The sequence below is a fragment of the Colobus angolensis genome, unplaced genomic scaffold, assembly GCF_000951035.1.
Source record: "Colobus angolensis palliatus isolate OR3802 unplaced genomic scaffold, Cang.pa_1.0 Scaffold33, whole genome shotgun sequence".
Classification (NCBI taxonomy): domain Eukaryota; kingdom Metazoa; phylum Chordata; class Mammalia; order Primates; family Cercopithecidae; genus Colobus; species Colobus angolensis.
The window spans coordinates 11,892,936-11,910,366 of record NW_012116599.1 but is presented as its reverse complement, the minus strand read 5'-3'; the positions used below and the strand labels follow the sequence as shown (position 1 = coordinate 11,910,366).

The 17,431-nt window shown below is 43.7% G+C and overlaps 1 protein-coding gene across 1 annotated transcript in view; it reads right to left on the bottom strand.

The window, feature by feature from the left end:
* The window catches only part of LOC105518845 (DIS3-like exonuclease 2), a 405,890-nt gene that overhangs the window by 133,858 nt on the left and 254,601 nt on the right, over window positions 1-17,431 (bottom strand). The window contains exon 10 of the mRNA XM_011952002.1: window positions 10,181-10,260. Within this exon, the coding sequence (XP_011807392.1) occupies window positions 10,181-10,260 (80 nt within the window). The remainder of the gene's footprint in view (window positions 1-10,180; window positions 10,261-17,431) is intronic.

The window sequence follows — 17,431 nt, the reverse complement described above, 5'->3', positions numbered from 1 at the left end:
CCATCTTGGCTCACTGCAGGCTTGAACCCCCAGGCTCAAGTGGTCTTCCCACCTCAGCCTCCCACGTGGCTAGGACTACAGATGTGCATCACTATGCCCAGCTATTAATTAATTGATTAATTAATTAATTTTTCTGTAGAGATTGGATTTTGCTAAGTTGCTTAGGCTGGTCTTGAACTCTTGACCTTAAGTGATCCTCCTACCTTGGTCTCCCAAAATGCCAGGATTATAGGTGTAAGCTACTGTACCTAGCACTGTACTTGGTGTTTAAAAGGCATTTCTTAACTAGCAAGACTATTTGTCAATATAACTAAAGGGAGAAAAATTGGCATTTAGATCACAAATTTTGTTTTACTACCATGTTAGGGTTCATTCAGGAAGTTAATTTTATCAGAAAATTAGCACTTATTGAATTTGAAAATAGCAAGGATACAGGCAGGAGGGAAGTGGAGGAAACGACAAGATAAAATGAAGACATGAGTTGCTGCGGAAGCCTATAGGGATGAAAAGAGAAGAGCAGTGCAGGCCACGTAAGACACTTGCCAAGGAAATAAGAAGGAAGTGAGCCTCACATGGGCCAATTCACAGAGCTGGAGTAACAGCAGCATGAACATAAGATAAATCCAATGATCTTACAGGTACCACTGAGACATGACAGATGGATTGAAACACTTGAATGGAATAAGGGAAAAGTATGCCCAATTCCAAAGAAATTTTTTAGGACAGAAAGTGGATCAGGTTTATATGTCAGGATATAAACCCACAGGCAACCCAAAACTAAGGACAGAAGTACACAGAAATAAAGGGGCAAGGCAAGAACCAGAAAAAGGAGTGAAACACTGAAGGTATGCAATAGGTTGCCTGGCTAGATCTAACTAGACCAAACATTTTTAAAATGCAGGGCAGCAAGCAGGAAGTAGAGATATCCAAGGTACTCAGGAAGTAGAGATATCCAAGGAACACCCTGCTCTTAGGAAATAAGCAAAAAAGAGAATTAAATCCAGAAGTAATGATGTTTATTGCTATATCCAAGACATGAAGAATACTTGCTGGTAGGATAAACAGGAACAATGCATTCCGCTAGGAGGAAAGGAAAGCTCTGCAGAGGTTTATGTTGTTCTTAGAAGGAGATTTCACCTGACAGAAGGAGGCAGGGAGGCAAGGCCTTGTAAGCAGAGGGAAAGGAGCAGGCAGAGGCCTGGAGGCAGGAAAGGGCACAGAAGATCAGCAGAGCCTGCAGTGACCAGCCCCCGCTGTGCATGTGCTAAGGGAAGCAGCGCTGGGAAGTGGGGTGGCAGGAGAAGAGACTGAGGACTAATCTTAAAGGGCTTTGGTAACAAAGCTCTGCTAAAGAACTGCAGACCTAACCCATAGGTACAAGCAGGTTTTCAAGCAGAAAAGCTACATGATCTGGTCCTTGTGCATGCCACATAGGAAAGATAACTGGACAGCAAGGTGGATGGGAGACAGTGAGGAGGGAGGGAAATTACTGAAAAAACCATGACAACAGTCTGGAGAGGAAAAGGAATCAAATGTGGTTCCAGGATTACTTTGTAAAACTTTGATTAGATGCCGGCCAATTCTATCATAAAAGCAAGGGGCGGAGAAGAAACAGGCTCAGTGGGACCCTTGTCCTGTTGCCCCTCCAGCTCTCCCTCCCAGGAAACTCCCAAGTTTGGTCTTGAACTCCTGGCCTCAAATGAGCCTCCCCCCTCGGCCTCCCACCTCGGCCTCCCAAAGTGCTAGGATTACAGGTGTGAGCCACTGTGCCCGGCCTGAAACCTCCAAGTTTGGATCTCTGCAACCTCTGCTCCCACACCTGGGAGGCTGAGAATTACTGAAGAAAATCTTATTATTCTCCAGACTTTGTAGGATTCAAACCCAGATATACCCGAGCAGTGTTTACCAATGCTTTGTCTGACGGATTCCTGGTCAGTTCCCTATCCTATCCGTGATGTGTGCGTGACATGGACGTGTGTGTGTGTGTGCGCGTGTGTGTTCATCCGTGGTTCCTCGCTTATGACTCCTATAGCGCTTATTACAGTCTTTTGTTAAAACGTTGGGGAGCTTTAGGTCACTGAATCTCTCTTTCTCCTGCCCTCCTTTCACCAGCTTCTTTTTCTCCCCAAGGCAGGATTCTAATCTTCCCCTCTTCCTATTAAAATGTTCTCTGACTTACCTTGTCTGATTGTGGGTTGGAAGACTTCCATTTCAAAAGGGGTCCTGCCCGATGACCTGGAAGAGGGAATGCTGCACAGAGAGGCCAAGAAGCATCTGGACAGGCCTTTCTGAGTTTCTCCACTCAGTCTGTCACTGAGATCAAACACTTTTTGCCCAATCACATTTCTACATGGGTGTCCACGCTTCAATCATGCCTATTGAATGAAGCCTCCATAAAAGGCCCAATAGGACAGGGGTTCAGAGAGGTTCTGGAGAGCTGAACACATGGAGGTGGCATGCCTGGGGAGGGCATGGAAGCTCCACATCCCTTCCCCCATACCTCACCCTAGGCAACCGTTTATCTGTATCCTTTGCAATATCTTTCATAATAAACCACTAAACCCAAGGGTTTCCCTGAGTTTTCTGTGAGCCACTCTAGCAAATCAATGAAACTCAAGGAGGGGGTTGCAGGATCCCAAACTTATAGCTGGTCAGACAGAATCACAAGTAAACCAACCTGGAGCCTGCGACTGGCATCAGAAGCAGGAGGCAGTCTTGTGGGACCAGGAGTTCAATCTTTGGGATCTGATGCTATCTCCAGGCAGAGAATATCAGAACTGAATTGGAGGACGCCCTCTGGCATATGCTGCAGAACTAATTGCTTGCTTTGTGTATGGCAAAAAAGCACCCAAGTATTTGGTCATAGCAGTCTTCTGTGTTGATTGTTGCAGGGTGGCAGCAGGGGAAAGGCAGTTTGCGTTGTTTTTTTCACTCAGACTATCTCCTTCACCACTCCGTCAGCCCTCTCAGCAGCGTTCGGCTTTCTACTTCACAGTGGAAGTGGGTATGGCCAGGTGTGATCCCTCATTAGCAGGGGCCCATCAACTATGTCTTGCCTCTCTGTCTCATAGAAAGAGGTGTTCTGGCCAGGCACGGTGGCTCACACCTTTAATCCCAGCACTTTGGGAGGCTGAGGCAGGCAGATCACAAAGTCAGGAGTTCGAGATCAGCCTGGCCAATACGGTGAAACCCTGTCTCTACTAAAAATACAAAAATTAATTGGGTGTGGTGGTGTGCACCTGTAGTCCCAGCTACTCAGGAGGCTGAGGAAAGAGAATCACTTGAACCCAGGAGGTGGAGGTTGCAGTGAGCCAAGATTGTGCCAGCCTGTACTCCAGCCTGGGCAACAGAGCGAGATTCCATCCAAAAAGAGAGGAGAGGGGAGGGGAGGGGAGGGGTGTCCAGTGGCAGTGAGAGCCTGCGCTGGGGTCTGTGATTGGGGGAGCGGAGGGGAGGGGAGGGGAGGGGAGGGGTGTTCTTCCTCTGCCTTGGCCTTGCCTTCCACTTACGCTTTGATTCATCTCCCACCTTCTTCTGCAAGATCCTGCAAAACAATCAACTCTCCTCATGCCCGTGTTTTCAACTTTTCCTTCTCTGTCATCTCCTAGCTCTCAACATAAACATATCAAATATCTTCCATCTTAAAAGCAAAGAAAAAAGCCACCTTTGACCTATGTTAGTTAGCAAGTGATGAGTGGTGAGGAAAAAAAAAAATGGAAAGGTGGCTAGGTGAGAGGGGTGGAATCAGAGGCAGAATGGCTAGGGAAGGCTTCACTGAGAAGGCGACCAATCAAACCTGAAAGAAAGTGAGAAATCAGCCATGTGGCTTTGCAGGGAAAGGGGAAACCAGGCACAGGGGACACCAAGTGCAAAGACTGCAGAGCATGAAAGGAGGGGCACTGATGCCTGAAGGGCTAGGCAGTGAAAGGTGAGTTAAATAGGCGACTGGAGAAGAAAAGCTAACATTTAGAACCAAGAGCAGGCAGGGTCCTTTCAGTCCAAGGAAGAGTGAGTGAATTTCAAGGAGGAAGAGCAGACTAAAGAGCCAAGTGCTGTAGAGATGCTTAGTGAACTGAGGCTGGGGCAACCTGTTGCAGCCAGCATTCTGAAGCCACGCTGCAAATGGGATAAGGAATACACGGGAAGTGAGAAAGCAATAGCAAGTAAAGGCAACTCTTCCAAGGTGTCCTGACAGACACAAGTGAAAGTTCTGGAGCTGGAGCAGAGTACAGGAAGGTTTTATAGGATGAGGGAGACTTCAGTTGGTACAGCAAGAGGAGGAAGCAGGGCAAAGGGAAATGTAAAGGGGCTGGGGTGAATGACTGCTGGGAAGAAGTCTTCCCAGAGGTGAGAAAAGAGCCCAGGAAAAGGGTCTGGCCTGGCTGCTAGAGACATACATGAACCTTTTCACTCAGAAGCTCCAGGACTCTCAGGTTTCCCGTTTCTTCCCAGTAGCAGGTCCACTGACTTCATCTCGGCCCTTTGCTCTTTAAAACAACTACCGCCCCATCCTATCCCTCAGGTTTTCTAGCTAAAGCCTGGCACACAGGGGGACACAAGAATTTCTAGCTCCTACTTCCTCACTGCCTCCAAAGGTGATCAGTCAATACAGGAAATTCTCAGCAGGTGACAAACATAACCATTTGGGGAGCCAGAGAGTTTATTAGGAATTCTCTGAAATCCTTACAGGCACTGCTCCTAGACTCTCACTCTACTCCCTTATTGCCATGAGCTCCCAGGAACAGAGCTGTCTGCTCTATCCTCCCCCAAAAAAGCCATGCAACCAGGCAGGCCGCAGAGACAATCCAGGCAGGAAGACTGGTGTTTCCTTGAGCACAGTAGGTAATATGCACCCCAGAGGCCCCTTAGGCTGGATGTTGTTCTAACTTAACCAAGTATTTTCTATGCAGATAGTGGGACAGACCCTTCTTTTTTTGAGTCAGATGGCTGTACTCTGTGGGGATGGGAAATGTAAGCGGGCAGCAGAGCAGAGGGCTGTGCACCCGGGCTGCAGTTTCATGGTTCAGAGAGGAAAGCAGCAAGGAAGAGAGATGGACATGAGGGATGTGATTGTGATATCCAGCTGGGCATTCCATAAAGACCTCTGCTAAATTGTGGTTAAGGTGTGTAAACTACAATTTCCAGAAAGCCTCAAGGATAAGTGGATATGTTTATTTCTTCTCATTCACTTATTCACTCACTCCTTTTCCCCCAGTGGCTTTTGGTATGTCCACAAAGTTGTGCAACTATCAACTATCTAATTCCAGAACATTTTCGTCACCCAAAAAGAAACCGAAACCCATTAACCATCATTCCCCCTTCCCATTCATTCATTTCTAAGGCCTGGCTAGGGTAACCCTGTAAGTTCAACGGCAGAGAACACATTAGAGAATACAACTTTGGAGAAACAAGATGCTGGAGAAGTGAAGTTCAATTTCCTGCAGGATCTGCTGGGAGCCTGAATCAACAAAAAGCTGAATAAAGGTCCTAGCTGGTCAGGCTGACAATTTTCCCTCAGAGACTAAGGCAAAGCCACAATGCTTGATTAATTGAAGAGAATGGGTAGCTGTTACTCTGAACCCAGTCCTGCCCAATAAGGAGGAACTGGCAAGAAGAGAGCAGGCCCTAATAGCCAGGGAGGCGAAGTCTGGATACAGGCAGCCATGAACTTCAGACTTCATAAAATCAGAAATGACTCCATGATATGGGAGATGGGCTCACACCTCATAATCCACTGGATACCAAAGAATATTTAGGATGCTAAGTTGAGAATTTTTGACTCAGAAGACACATGATAACTGTTATCTAGTAACTGACAGGTTGTCAAATGAGATACTAGATTTGTTCTATAGGGCCCCAAGAGGCATAAATGGGACTAATGAGTGGAAAATTACAGGAAGAGAGCAGTGTTTCAGATCACTACAGGGAAGGATTTCCTAACAGTCAAGCCATCTTAAGGCAGAATGAATTGCCTCTAAGATAGAAAGTTTAAATGCAATCTGGACATTCCATAAGTGGATGCGGTGGAGGTAATTAAAAAACCAGAGGGTGATCTGACAACTGTGGCATTCCCACACTTGAGCGTTGAGGTCAGCTGTGAGGTAGGCTGCAAGTGATCTGGTACGATAATAAAACACTGAGGCGCACGATTACTGTCTCCAGATTCTGGATTATCACTATAACGCCACTCCTATTCATTTACATCACTAAATATTTTCTTGAACAAAGGTGAAAAAAACTCTACATTGCTGGGTAATGCTCATGGGAGTGTTCTCCTGAAGTGTATTTTCAGGCTAAGAAAAGTGGAGAATTACCAGGTTGGATGACTAGTAGAATCCCTTCCAAGCTGAAATTTCATGAAGATAGGTGGCACCCTCTCCTCCGCCTGCAACCTAATTATGATCTACTGGTAGACAGGTGGTCACTGTGATTTGCTGAACTGATCACTGGAGTGCTTCACCTGATAGACACTGCTAACAAGTCCTGGAGTACATCTCAACTCTACCAAAAGGGAAAGTGAGGACTAGGTATGTTACATCTGTCTGCTTTTCACAGAATGGTCTTTCAGATAATTTTAATGAAACCAAAGGAAAGTTAAACTTTACAGTTTCTTCTAAAAAACAAAACAAAACAACAGATGACATAAATAGGCCAAGAAAACACTATTTGTTTTTTGAAACTTTAACATTTTTCCCCCTAAGCAAGAATTGACATGAACTGGTAACTACCTCAACCTGAACTTAGCAAATCTCACCCAATCCAAACTGGAATTGACTTTCCCTTTTCAACTCCTTGGATAAATGGCCCTGGCAGAAACTATTGTCACAAAGGCCAACTGCAGAAGTGCCACTGTAAAACTGTTTGCCAACCAGCTCAGGCCTTTTCGGAGTCTTCCCTGACTCCTTTTCCATGTCCTTTCTCTGCTGCTCTGCCAAACTGCTGCTCTGGAACGACAGAGAAACTAAGTGGATGGAAGGTGTCTGGTCACCTGGTGCAGCAGGCTACTGAGTGGCCTGTGATTTCTGGCACCTCATAATATTTTTGTATTACACAATTTTTTTCATTATAAAACTATTATTGCCACATTATAAAAATTTGGAAACTAAAGAAAGGAAAAAAAATCTCTTATGATCCCATCATTCAAATAAAATCACTGCATTTTGGTGCAATGCTTCCTCTCCTCCAGGGCTCTTCGTATATAATTCCATGGGCTGCGTCTAATTAGCTTATTTATACATACCTCAGCTCTTCTACAAAGAATTTGCAGCAACTAACATAGATATCATCAGACGGACAACTCCACGCCAACATACTCTCTCCCAAACCAGCTTGTACTCCTGATTCCCATTTCTAACTTATGGGTTCCATCTCTCAGTCATCCAGGTTGAAACCTTGGCACCATCTTGGACTCCTCTCCCTCAACCCCAGCATTCATTTCCATAGATTCTTCTGTCATTATCCCTTTCTCACATCTGTCCTTCCCACTCCAATCCCCCTATTGATTTTGCTACCATCTAGTCCAAGTCCATAACTATTGCAATGTTTCTCTGACTCATTTTCCAGCTTCTAGTTTCTCTCCTTTTCCTTGAAGTGCTAAATTATTTTCCTCTTTTTGAATGCTCTCTTGCTGAACAACATCTGCTTGCCTTTCCATTGTCTAACAAACAAAAAACACTATTTGGTCTGAAAATTTGTCCCCAAATCTGTCCCCAGTCTGTATTTCCTACCATATCTTTAACCACTTCCTCTAAGAAACCTCTGCTGACACACTTGTACCCTAGACATAAAACCGCAGTGTATGCAGTGAGTAGGGTAGGACATATGCCAGCTCCCTGGAATCCCCGCAAGGTGCAGGGTTCCAGGCCAGCTGAGACAGAGGAACAGGTAGTAGATGTACCCTTCTGCTATTATCAACTATGAAACTGGACAAAACAAAGGAAGCAATTCTGTCCAAGCATTACACAAACAGTAGAGGTGTGAACCTAGAGGGAAGGAAAATATGAGGAATGAGATCCATGGTCACCTGGCTTTCAGCCTAGGGGCACTTTTCACACTGTGGCTTAGGGAAGTGGCATCTACATACCGAGCAGGTATGCCTAAGCCTCTGCATGCAACAGAGATTGCTAAGAATGTAAGAAATCAAGCCAGTACTTGCCTTTTGAAGTAGGCTGCTTCAATTTTGGATTTTAAAAAGATATAATTTCTCTAAAATTTCCAGGGGACCTTTTCTCTTGTTATGCTTTATCTTTCTTTTGGTTTTCTTTAGTTGAAAATATTGAGGCTGGGCACAGTGGCTCGTGCTTTGGGAGGCCAAGGCAGGAAGACTGCTTGAGCTTGGGAGTTCAAGGCTGCAATGAGCCACTGAATTCCAGCCTGGGCAACAGAGTGAGACCCTGTCTCTAAAAATCGATTAATTAATTTTTAAAAAAGAAAATATTGAGCAATCTTGCCCATAGTTTCAAGGAAGATAAAAACAGTCTTAGGCAATGATATCTTCCATCTCTCAGCCTTCTATCTACTAAGCTTCCCCATCTACTATAGTAGAGAAGAGATTACACATACTGAACCTACAGCGTTCTGTGTCAGTGGGAGACATGAACATCTTTGCAACGTTTTAAATGACTAGGCCACTAGGCCATCAATGCTTGGTAGCAGACTGAAACTGCAAGGGTGGATATCCACATTGGGCAAATGTCAAAGGCCATGTTAGTGCCAAGATCATCTGTGAGGATGACCAAAGCCAAAGCAGTCACCCAGAAGCCACCCTAGAGAGGGGCAAGAAATAGGTAAAAACTAGAAGCAGCACATCTGCGGTATTAGAAAAGGGATTGCGGGTGCTGGGCATGGTAGTTGATGCCTGTGATTCCAGAACTTTGGGAAGCTGAGGTGGATGGATCACTTGAGCCCAGGAGTTCAAGACCAGCCTGGGCAACATGGTGAAACCCCATCTCTACCACAAATACAAAATATGAGCCAGGCTTGGTGGTGCACATCTGTAGTCTCAGCTACTTGAGAGGCTGAGGTGGGACGATCACCTGAGCTTGGGAGATTGAGGCTGCAGTGAGCCATGATCATGCTACTACACTCCAGCCTGGACAAAAGAGTGAGACTCTGTCGAGAAGAGGAGGGGAGGGCAATGGAGGGGAGGGGGAGGGGAGGATTGGTAGGGTTCACTTTTCTCACATCCTACACATTTTTCCTTTGAGAGTCAATTGCTGCATTCCCTTCCTCCAGCTATAATTTCCACAGACAACTAGCCTCAATCCTACTTTTACCTGCTCAGTAACATCCCAGAAGAATGTTTAAAGAGCCCCTATCAATTTGCCTTTCTCAGCTTGCTGGATAGATGAAAACCTACTGGGAGTAGCCCAGGCTTCTCCAGCTCAGCTCCAGAGAGGCAGTTCTCAGGGAAGGGGTTCCTGCTACCCAACTGGAAGCATGACTTTGAAGAGTACCCCTTCAATCACATTATTTGGTGTTAAATTCAGGTAAAGAACCCTATGTCTCTCCCAAGCAGAGCCCTTAGGAACTTTCTTTCTGTGATACCTTACGTCAACACTGGAACTATCTGAAGGGCCAAGGCTTGCAATTCATTCTTTTGCACTCACTGTTGCCCCTTCTGAGGCCCAAGAAGAGTCTAGTGAGAGAATATTTCTCATTCTCACCCTCACCAATGTCACCACAGGAACACAATCTTTTTTTTCTTTCTTTCTTTTTTTGAGACGGAGTCTCGCTCTGTCACCCAGGCTGGAGTGCAGTGGTGCGATCTCAGCTCACCGCAAGCTCCGCCTCCCGGGTTCACGCCATTCTCCTGCCTCAACCTCCCCAGCAGCTGGGACTACAGGCGCCCACCACCACGCCTGGCTAATTTTTTTGTATTTTTAGTGGAGACGGGGTTTCACCGTGTTAACCAGGATGGTCTCGATCTCCTGACCCTGTGATCCGCCTGCCTCGGCCTCCCAAAGTGCTGGAATTACAGGCGTGAGCCACTGCGCCCAGCCCAGGAACACAACCTTAAGGTCACATAGTTGTAAAGGCTCAGAGGCCTATGGCAAGTTCAGGCACAAAGCAAATCCAGCCTTGCACAGTATGCTGCTTAGGGAGCACAGGGCAGCCAGGTAAACCACACAGGCATGCAGACTGCCTGCTGCTCAGGATGCTATAGAAATTTCCATCCTACCATCAGCGAGTGGCTTGCAGGAGAGGGCGTCATCGAGGTCTCGGGCGGTTGATGGGTCAATGGTGAAGATACAGTCTTTTCTAGGAAAGATTGAAGAAACAATTAGCAATGCCACAAATAATAGCAACTTTATCCCATCATAGTACAGCTTTAAAGAACAGTGAGTTTTGCATATGTGCTCTGTTAGGGAAAGTGAAAAATAACTTCTATGAGAATGAGATCTTTAGTTAAATGTGAGACTGGGAAGAGACAAATGGGTGAGTGATTTTCTCTTCCTCTATGTGAACTGGCACCTACTTCTCCTTCTCCTTCACCCCAAGCCAGAAGAGATGTGAGTGGGTAAAAATGAGGCTGCTTCCATGAACGAGGCTTCTCAAGAAGAGTTGGCCAACAAGAGGTGCAAGTTACTTTGGTAAATTACTCTTCAATTTACAACTTTGGTAAAATATCCTTCTCCAGTGTCTGATGGGAAGCTGTCCTTTAAGGACCTCTATGAAGATAATTTACTGTTCATTCTCCTATATTGAAAAAAATGGGGGTATGCCAAAGAATAAGTCATCTGACATGCGATACAGGTGGATGAGACCCAACAATAAGCTTTGCAAAAAAACTCTGGGCCGTACAGTTAACCATAAAATAAGCCTACCTGGAAGTAGCACAAATCACAGTCTGTTTCCACAGAATTAATTATATACTACAACCAAGCTTATACTAAGTTCACCATTTTATCTTTGCACAGTATCCTTATGAACACTGCACTCTTAACCTGTGAAACTCTCATTCTGTTTTATAGTGTCCCATATAGCATGCCTGACTCAACCCACCCATTCCCACCATGTAAACACCTAAAGATTTTGGCAGCAGCTGTCCTTGGCTCTCCATACCTCTGGCCTTTCCTGCCTGGGCACTGCCTGGAGATTGGGGTATTCTGCAGCAACTGCCCTTCTGCCTCCATGCCACACTCTCTAGTCAGTGCTCACTGCTTCCTAGGTTCTTCCTCCACTCCAAACAGTACTAGCAGTGCACTGCCACCATTTCTCTGTCTTTTGCTGATTCATCAACACTGATGATGTTGTCCATACTTGTACCAACCATGATAAGACAGGCTTTGTTCTTAAAGACTTCTTTCCTGGTGTTGCTCCTCTGTTCAAAACTTCCTTGGCAGGAGTGAGCTATGATTGGGCCACTGCACTCCAGCCTGGACAACAGAGGGAGAACCTGTCTTCAGAGGCTGCCAAGCTGCTCTTGTGCTGGCCTGCCACAACCTCTCGGGGCCTTTCTCTGTCTCAGTCTTAACTGTCCACTTACCCTACTCCTAATTACTCCCAACAGCCCTCTCTAATCCTAACCACAATACTTCGATCCTAAGAGAGTATTAACTATAAGATGCACCATCAATTCTATAATAGCTTTTGAAGAAATAAAAACCCCACCATATTAAATATATACATTAATTTTAAGACACTTTAGAATTTCAAAAATGTCAAATGTTTAAAAAATAATAACCTTGTTTGGATGGCTCACTGCAGCCTCAACCTCTTGAGCTCAAATGATCCTCCCACCTCAGACTCTCAAGCAACTGACGGTATAGGTGCATGCCACCATACTGGAGTAGTTTTAAAACTTTTTGTAGAAACAGGATCTCACTCTGTTCCCCAGGCTGGTCTCAAACTCCTGGCTTCAAGGGATCTTCTCAATTTGGCCTCCCAAAGTGCAGGGATTACAGGTGTGAGCTACCATGCCCAACCCAAAAAGTAATCTTAAATGGTAAGTGTATATTTGGTTTATTTGTGTTTAGCTTTACAAGGTACACATAAGTTAGGCTGAGGGGTTGTTAACTCTTCAGTGGTCTGCTTTCATTCCGTGTGCTTCCTGTCACAGGTAATAGAAGACATAAGTAGAATAGGTGACCTCTTAGTTTTGAACTTATTTAAGTGTGGGAATGAATTTTTCATCAGAAGTGCTTACAGGGTTACTACCTCAGTTTACAATCTACCTGGTCATTATTTTATTTCTACCTGGTTCTACGAACTGCCTCCACTGTTTATATATTCATAATTAAACACATTGAGAATGCAACACTATAAAAGCTGGTCGAGTTTTTGCAGAGCCCTTATTCTGTGTGTTTTGTGCACCTCCACTTTAGGTAATCACAGGGAACACATTTACAGGATGGTCTAATAACATGAAAACAGGCTAGTTTCAAGCAACAGTGATGTCGATTGGCAAGCAGGCATCATTTGCCTTGAAAAAAGCCTTTTGACAACATAATAGGCATTCTTTTAAAACCAAGCTAAAACATTTTATTTCCGAGACTTACGGTGTGTTTTCTGTTTCTGAAACCTAGCACCTCTGTGTATTTGAAAATAATGAGACATCTTTCACTGGATTTTGGAAAATTGTTCCCCATGGGATTCTAACCTCACTACCAAATATGTGAAAGCTTGATTAAGAGGTCTTTCATGTACTAACCTCCTTGGAAGAAGTGATCAGAAGTTGATAAGAAGGACAGAAAGGACTATTTTAAAGTTGGACTGAAGGAGAAAAAAGCAAAATTCTTGTTTCATCCCAATTCTAGTTAGAACAAAGTTAAACCCCCATAATCTTAAAGAGAAAATCTTTGGAGGTTTTAATTAAACATTTTACACATTTAAAGTCTTATTAATGGTGCTTTAAGTGTCAATGTAGCATGTAAAAGGCTTTGTACAGACAGGTAAAAGTTCCATTTCTGAGTAATAAAATGTAACACCTCTTCGTCTTTGACTTGAAATCAAAACTATCAGATTTTATTTTTGTATAATTTAAGGAAGGTAAAGTTAGGGGACTAGAAGACTCTAAATTGGCTTCCATAGATCAATGATTTAAATGTAACTAGTGTGTTGGGATTTTATAGTTAAAATTATATTTGTGTATATAACATAACTAATCTGTAAATTGTAATAAATATATTTGCAATTAAAAAAAAATGGTAAATGGACAACTAGACTGTGGTACACTCCCAAAATGGAACAGTATTTAGCAAAAAAAAAAATTAACAAATTATTCATAAATCCAACAGCCTGGATGAATCTCAAAGGTATTGAACTGAGTGAAAAGAGCCACTCTCAAAAAGAAAACAAAGCACTTTGGGAGGCCAACGTGGGCAGATCACCCGAGGTCGGGGGTTCAAAACCAGACTGGCCAACATGGTGAAACCCCATTTCTATTAAAAATACAAAAGTTAGCTGGGCATGGTGGCATGCACCTATAGTCCCAGTTACTCAGGAGACTGAGGCAGAAAAATTGCTTGAACCCGGAAGGCAGAGGTTGCAGTAGGCCAAGATTGTGCCACTGCATTCCAGCCTGGGCAAGAGAGAGAGACTTGGTCTCAAAAACAAAAAAAAAAAGGGGGTGGGGAGAGGGGAGGGGAGAAGAAGAGGAGAGGAGAAGAGGAGAAGAACGGAATGGAATGGAAGGAAAACAGAGATAAGACAGAGAACAGATCAGTGGTTGCCAGAGCTAGGAAAGGGATGCTTGTGTGGGGGCAGCAGGGGGACTGGAACTAAATCTATACATGTTTTAAAATTCACAGAATTTTACATACAGCAAAAGAAGGTCAATTTTATTGTTGACTATTTTTTTAAAAAATTAATGTGACTTTCAAATCAAGAAAAGTAAAACATATATGTTAAATATTCATAGGGTTGATCGACAGGTGCTAGATTTATGGATTAATTTTTTTCCCTTTAATGTGTACTTTTTCATGTTTTTAAAATTTTTCAATGCAATTGAATATTACTTTTGTAAATGGAAAAAATCAAAACTGTAGAGAATCTTCCTCAATCAAAAAACAATTGATCAGATACATATTATTGTTTGTACATATATTTAGCTATCTTGTAACATTTGTTACAAGATGCATTTGGCTTAATAGAGTTAATGGCTTCAAGATTATGGATCTGGTAAAAACTGTGTCCCCACTGGATGCTAAGAAAATAGGGCAGGGAAAGCTGGGTGCCATTCAGGTGGAGGGAACAAGAGCATTTAGAGTGCAGATCCCAGAAAGGGTGGTTAATCAGGAGACCCACTCTCCCACTAAATATTTCGAGGAGAGTCACAGACAGTGTAGGGAACATAAGGTTCAAGTCTCAAGATATACAAAAGTAATTCTGGTTCCACTATATAAAAGAGGTTGTAAGCAAGAGTGCCAGAGGAGAAGAGAAACACTGATCTCCTGGAACGTGTGCTCCAAGGGCTGTGTTCCCAGAGCCTTGAACAGAGGCCGCATCTCAGACATGTTTGCTGAATGAACAGATGGATGGCAATAGGAAGTGCCCAGGAGGTGAAATCAGACCTGGCACCACAGCAATGGGCTGTAATTGATGAGGATCTTGAACTTGGCTCACAAGGTAAAGAAGGAAGTGTCCACTTCTGTCTCCTTTCGGTATCTCCCATAAAACCTAACCAAATGTTTTATATACACTGAGTACTCAATAAAAAGGACTTGTATAACTGAAACTAAAAAGTCAGACATGGTAGTAGGAATGTTTGGTTCTTCTTCTTTCATCATAATGACATCATAAAAGCCAAAAAAAAGTTCCCCTAGTCAAAATCAAAAAGAACTCCATTAGCTTGGTTGCGGGTGGGAAGCCATAGTTTACTAGATTACTTGGAGGGTTGACTAGGAAGTTTTATTTTCTTAAAATTAAATGTCTCTGGGTGCTTTGAGACTTTCATTTCTATGGATCCAGTGCATTAATGATAATGCCCATTAAGACATTTCCAGCCTGAAGTTGATTCAACCATATGTGACTGTGTAAGACTTTATCAGTTTGTAAATGTCTTCTTTGGGAGCACCCACAACTGCTTTCTAAGGAAAATCCTAGACTAGCCTGTAAGGACTCAAACCAACTCTCTATTACCTTTAACACTTTTTAATCTGCTTTTAAACCAGAAACATAAAAGTCTAAATTAAAATGGAACCTGACAAACAGCACTCAGGAAGGCTTGCTTGCTGGAAAGGTAAGCCATCCAAACATTATTCCTGATCCCGAATCGGCAAACCATATTACACTGGTCAAACCTGGCCTGCCACTTGTTTGTGAATGACGTACAAGATGAGAACAGTTTTTGTATGTTTAAATGACTAAAAAATAAAAAATCAAAAGGAGAATATTATTTTGTGACACAAAAATGATAGTGGAAATTCAAATTGCACTACTCACAAATAAAGCTTTATCGTACATAGCCACACTTTTTTCTATACAATGGCAGTGCTGACTAGCTGTGACAGACAGTTGTTTTAGTTGTGCCTAAAATATTTGCTATGTGACCCTTCACAGGAAGTTTGCTGACCCCTGTTTTAGATCAATGTTTCTGAATGTGCCAATTAAGTGTTTTAATTTTTTTTTTTTAAAGGTCTTGTGATTAAATCAGTTTGGGAAATACTGGGCTGATTTCTTAATTGTAGGGCTTTAAGGAGCCTTTAATATGCCGGTATCAATAGTTCTTGCCCAACCCATTTGCTCCTGGCACTTCTCTGTGGGACAGCATCTCCCAGAACCAAGATACCTCAAGGGAGCACCTCTGGAGATGCGAAGAACTGCACTGAAACACCCTGCACAGGCCTCCCATGGTGCCCTTGTCCTACTTGGGGCTTTGCCACCAAGGCTACCACAAGGGACACTGCAAGAAGTCAACCAAATGACTATGCTATCACTGTAGGGAAGCAGGGAGAACAAGGGCCCATTTGACCATGCAGTATCCTTTTATAGAGTGCACTTATGGGGAAAGTTGATGCAGTATAAGGAAACACTCTTCTCATGACAATCTGTATCTTACAGACACACACATTTTATCCTTGATGGTTTCCCTTTTTATGCTATATGAACTGTCTGCTGTACAAAATAAAATAAATAAACTTTAAAAAGCTTTCCTTTTTGCTTTGGCTGCTAGGAAACTCAGAAAACCTTCCTAACTTGCCTCTAGGAGATTTTATTTATAGTTTACACTTTGTGAACTAACCCTTATCCTGGCTGTGCCTAATTTTCCTACTCACGTGTTCCTTTTGCCTCATTTCCTAATTTTTAAAAAACACTTGCTGGGCACAGTAGCTCATGGCTGTAATTCCAGCACTTTGGGAGGCCGTGGTGGGCAGACTGCTTGAGTCCAAGAGTCCAAGACCAGCCTGGGCAACATGGTGAAACCCTGTTTCTAAAACAAATACAAAAATTAGCCGTTGTGGTGGCATGAGCATATAGTCCCAGCTACTCAGGAGAAGTAGGTGAGTACTCCTGAGCAGTAGGAGTAGTCTACTATTACTTCCAGTTAGTAGTAGAAGTAGGAGAATCGCTTGAGTCTGGGAGACAGAAGTTGCAATAAGCTGAGATCACACCACTGCACTCTAACCTGGGTGATAGAGCAAGACCCTGTCTCCATAAACAACAACAAAATTCACTGCATTTTACACATATATATGTGTGTGTGTATATATATCTGTAAACTGCCTTCAAATATTTTTGGATAAAAGCAGGGTATAACTAAATACATATGTATATTGAGGGATTACAACATTCCAGAATCATGTGTTGAGAGGATGCTGGAAGAAAGAAAGATGCAGCCTAGACTACTAAGAGAATGAACCTCTCGACAGTAAAACTCAGAGGGCTCTCAGAAAGCATTTGTACTGTAGCAGCAGACTCCAAGCTTGCTCTCTCACTATGGAAAATTGGGAGAAGCAAAGGAACGGTGAGTGACCCTGACAAACCCGTCCTCAGTGCTGAGAGCCAGTGATTTAATCTGTTGTCATCACCGCAATTACGAGCCTACCACGATGTGCTGCATGAGGGCTCCTTCTGCTTGCAAGCCGCAGTGGCTAGGAGCTGCTGGCCTCAGCACTTGGGAGCCCAGCCCCGTGCGGCAGGGTTGAGGGTGATGGGGGTGGTGCACCATGCAGCTGTTACACTCGGTTAACATGCTTGGGATTTTACTGGCTCCTTTTCTGGAAGACTTTGGTCTCACAACCTGCAGGGAGCAGCCTGGCCTGCCAGCTTTTAGAACCTGTGAGACCAAATATTTAAAGAGTTCCGCAACAATGGTTAGAAAGAAGCTAACCCTGACCCGCAGAAAATAAAGTGCCAGGTGGGGGAGGGAAAGAATGAGACTCCAGTTCATGAGGCTGCAGAATTCCAATTCAGAGCAACGTTATGTAACCAAAATTTCTGAAGGCACGTGACTAAAGGGCTTAGGAGAACTTTTTAAAGAGACAGAAAA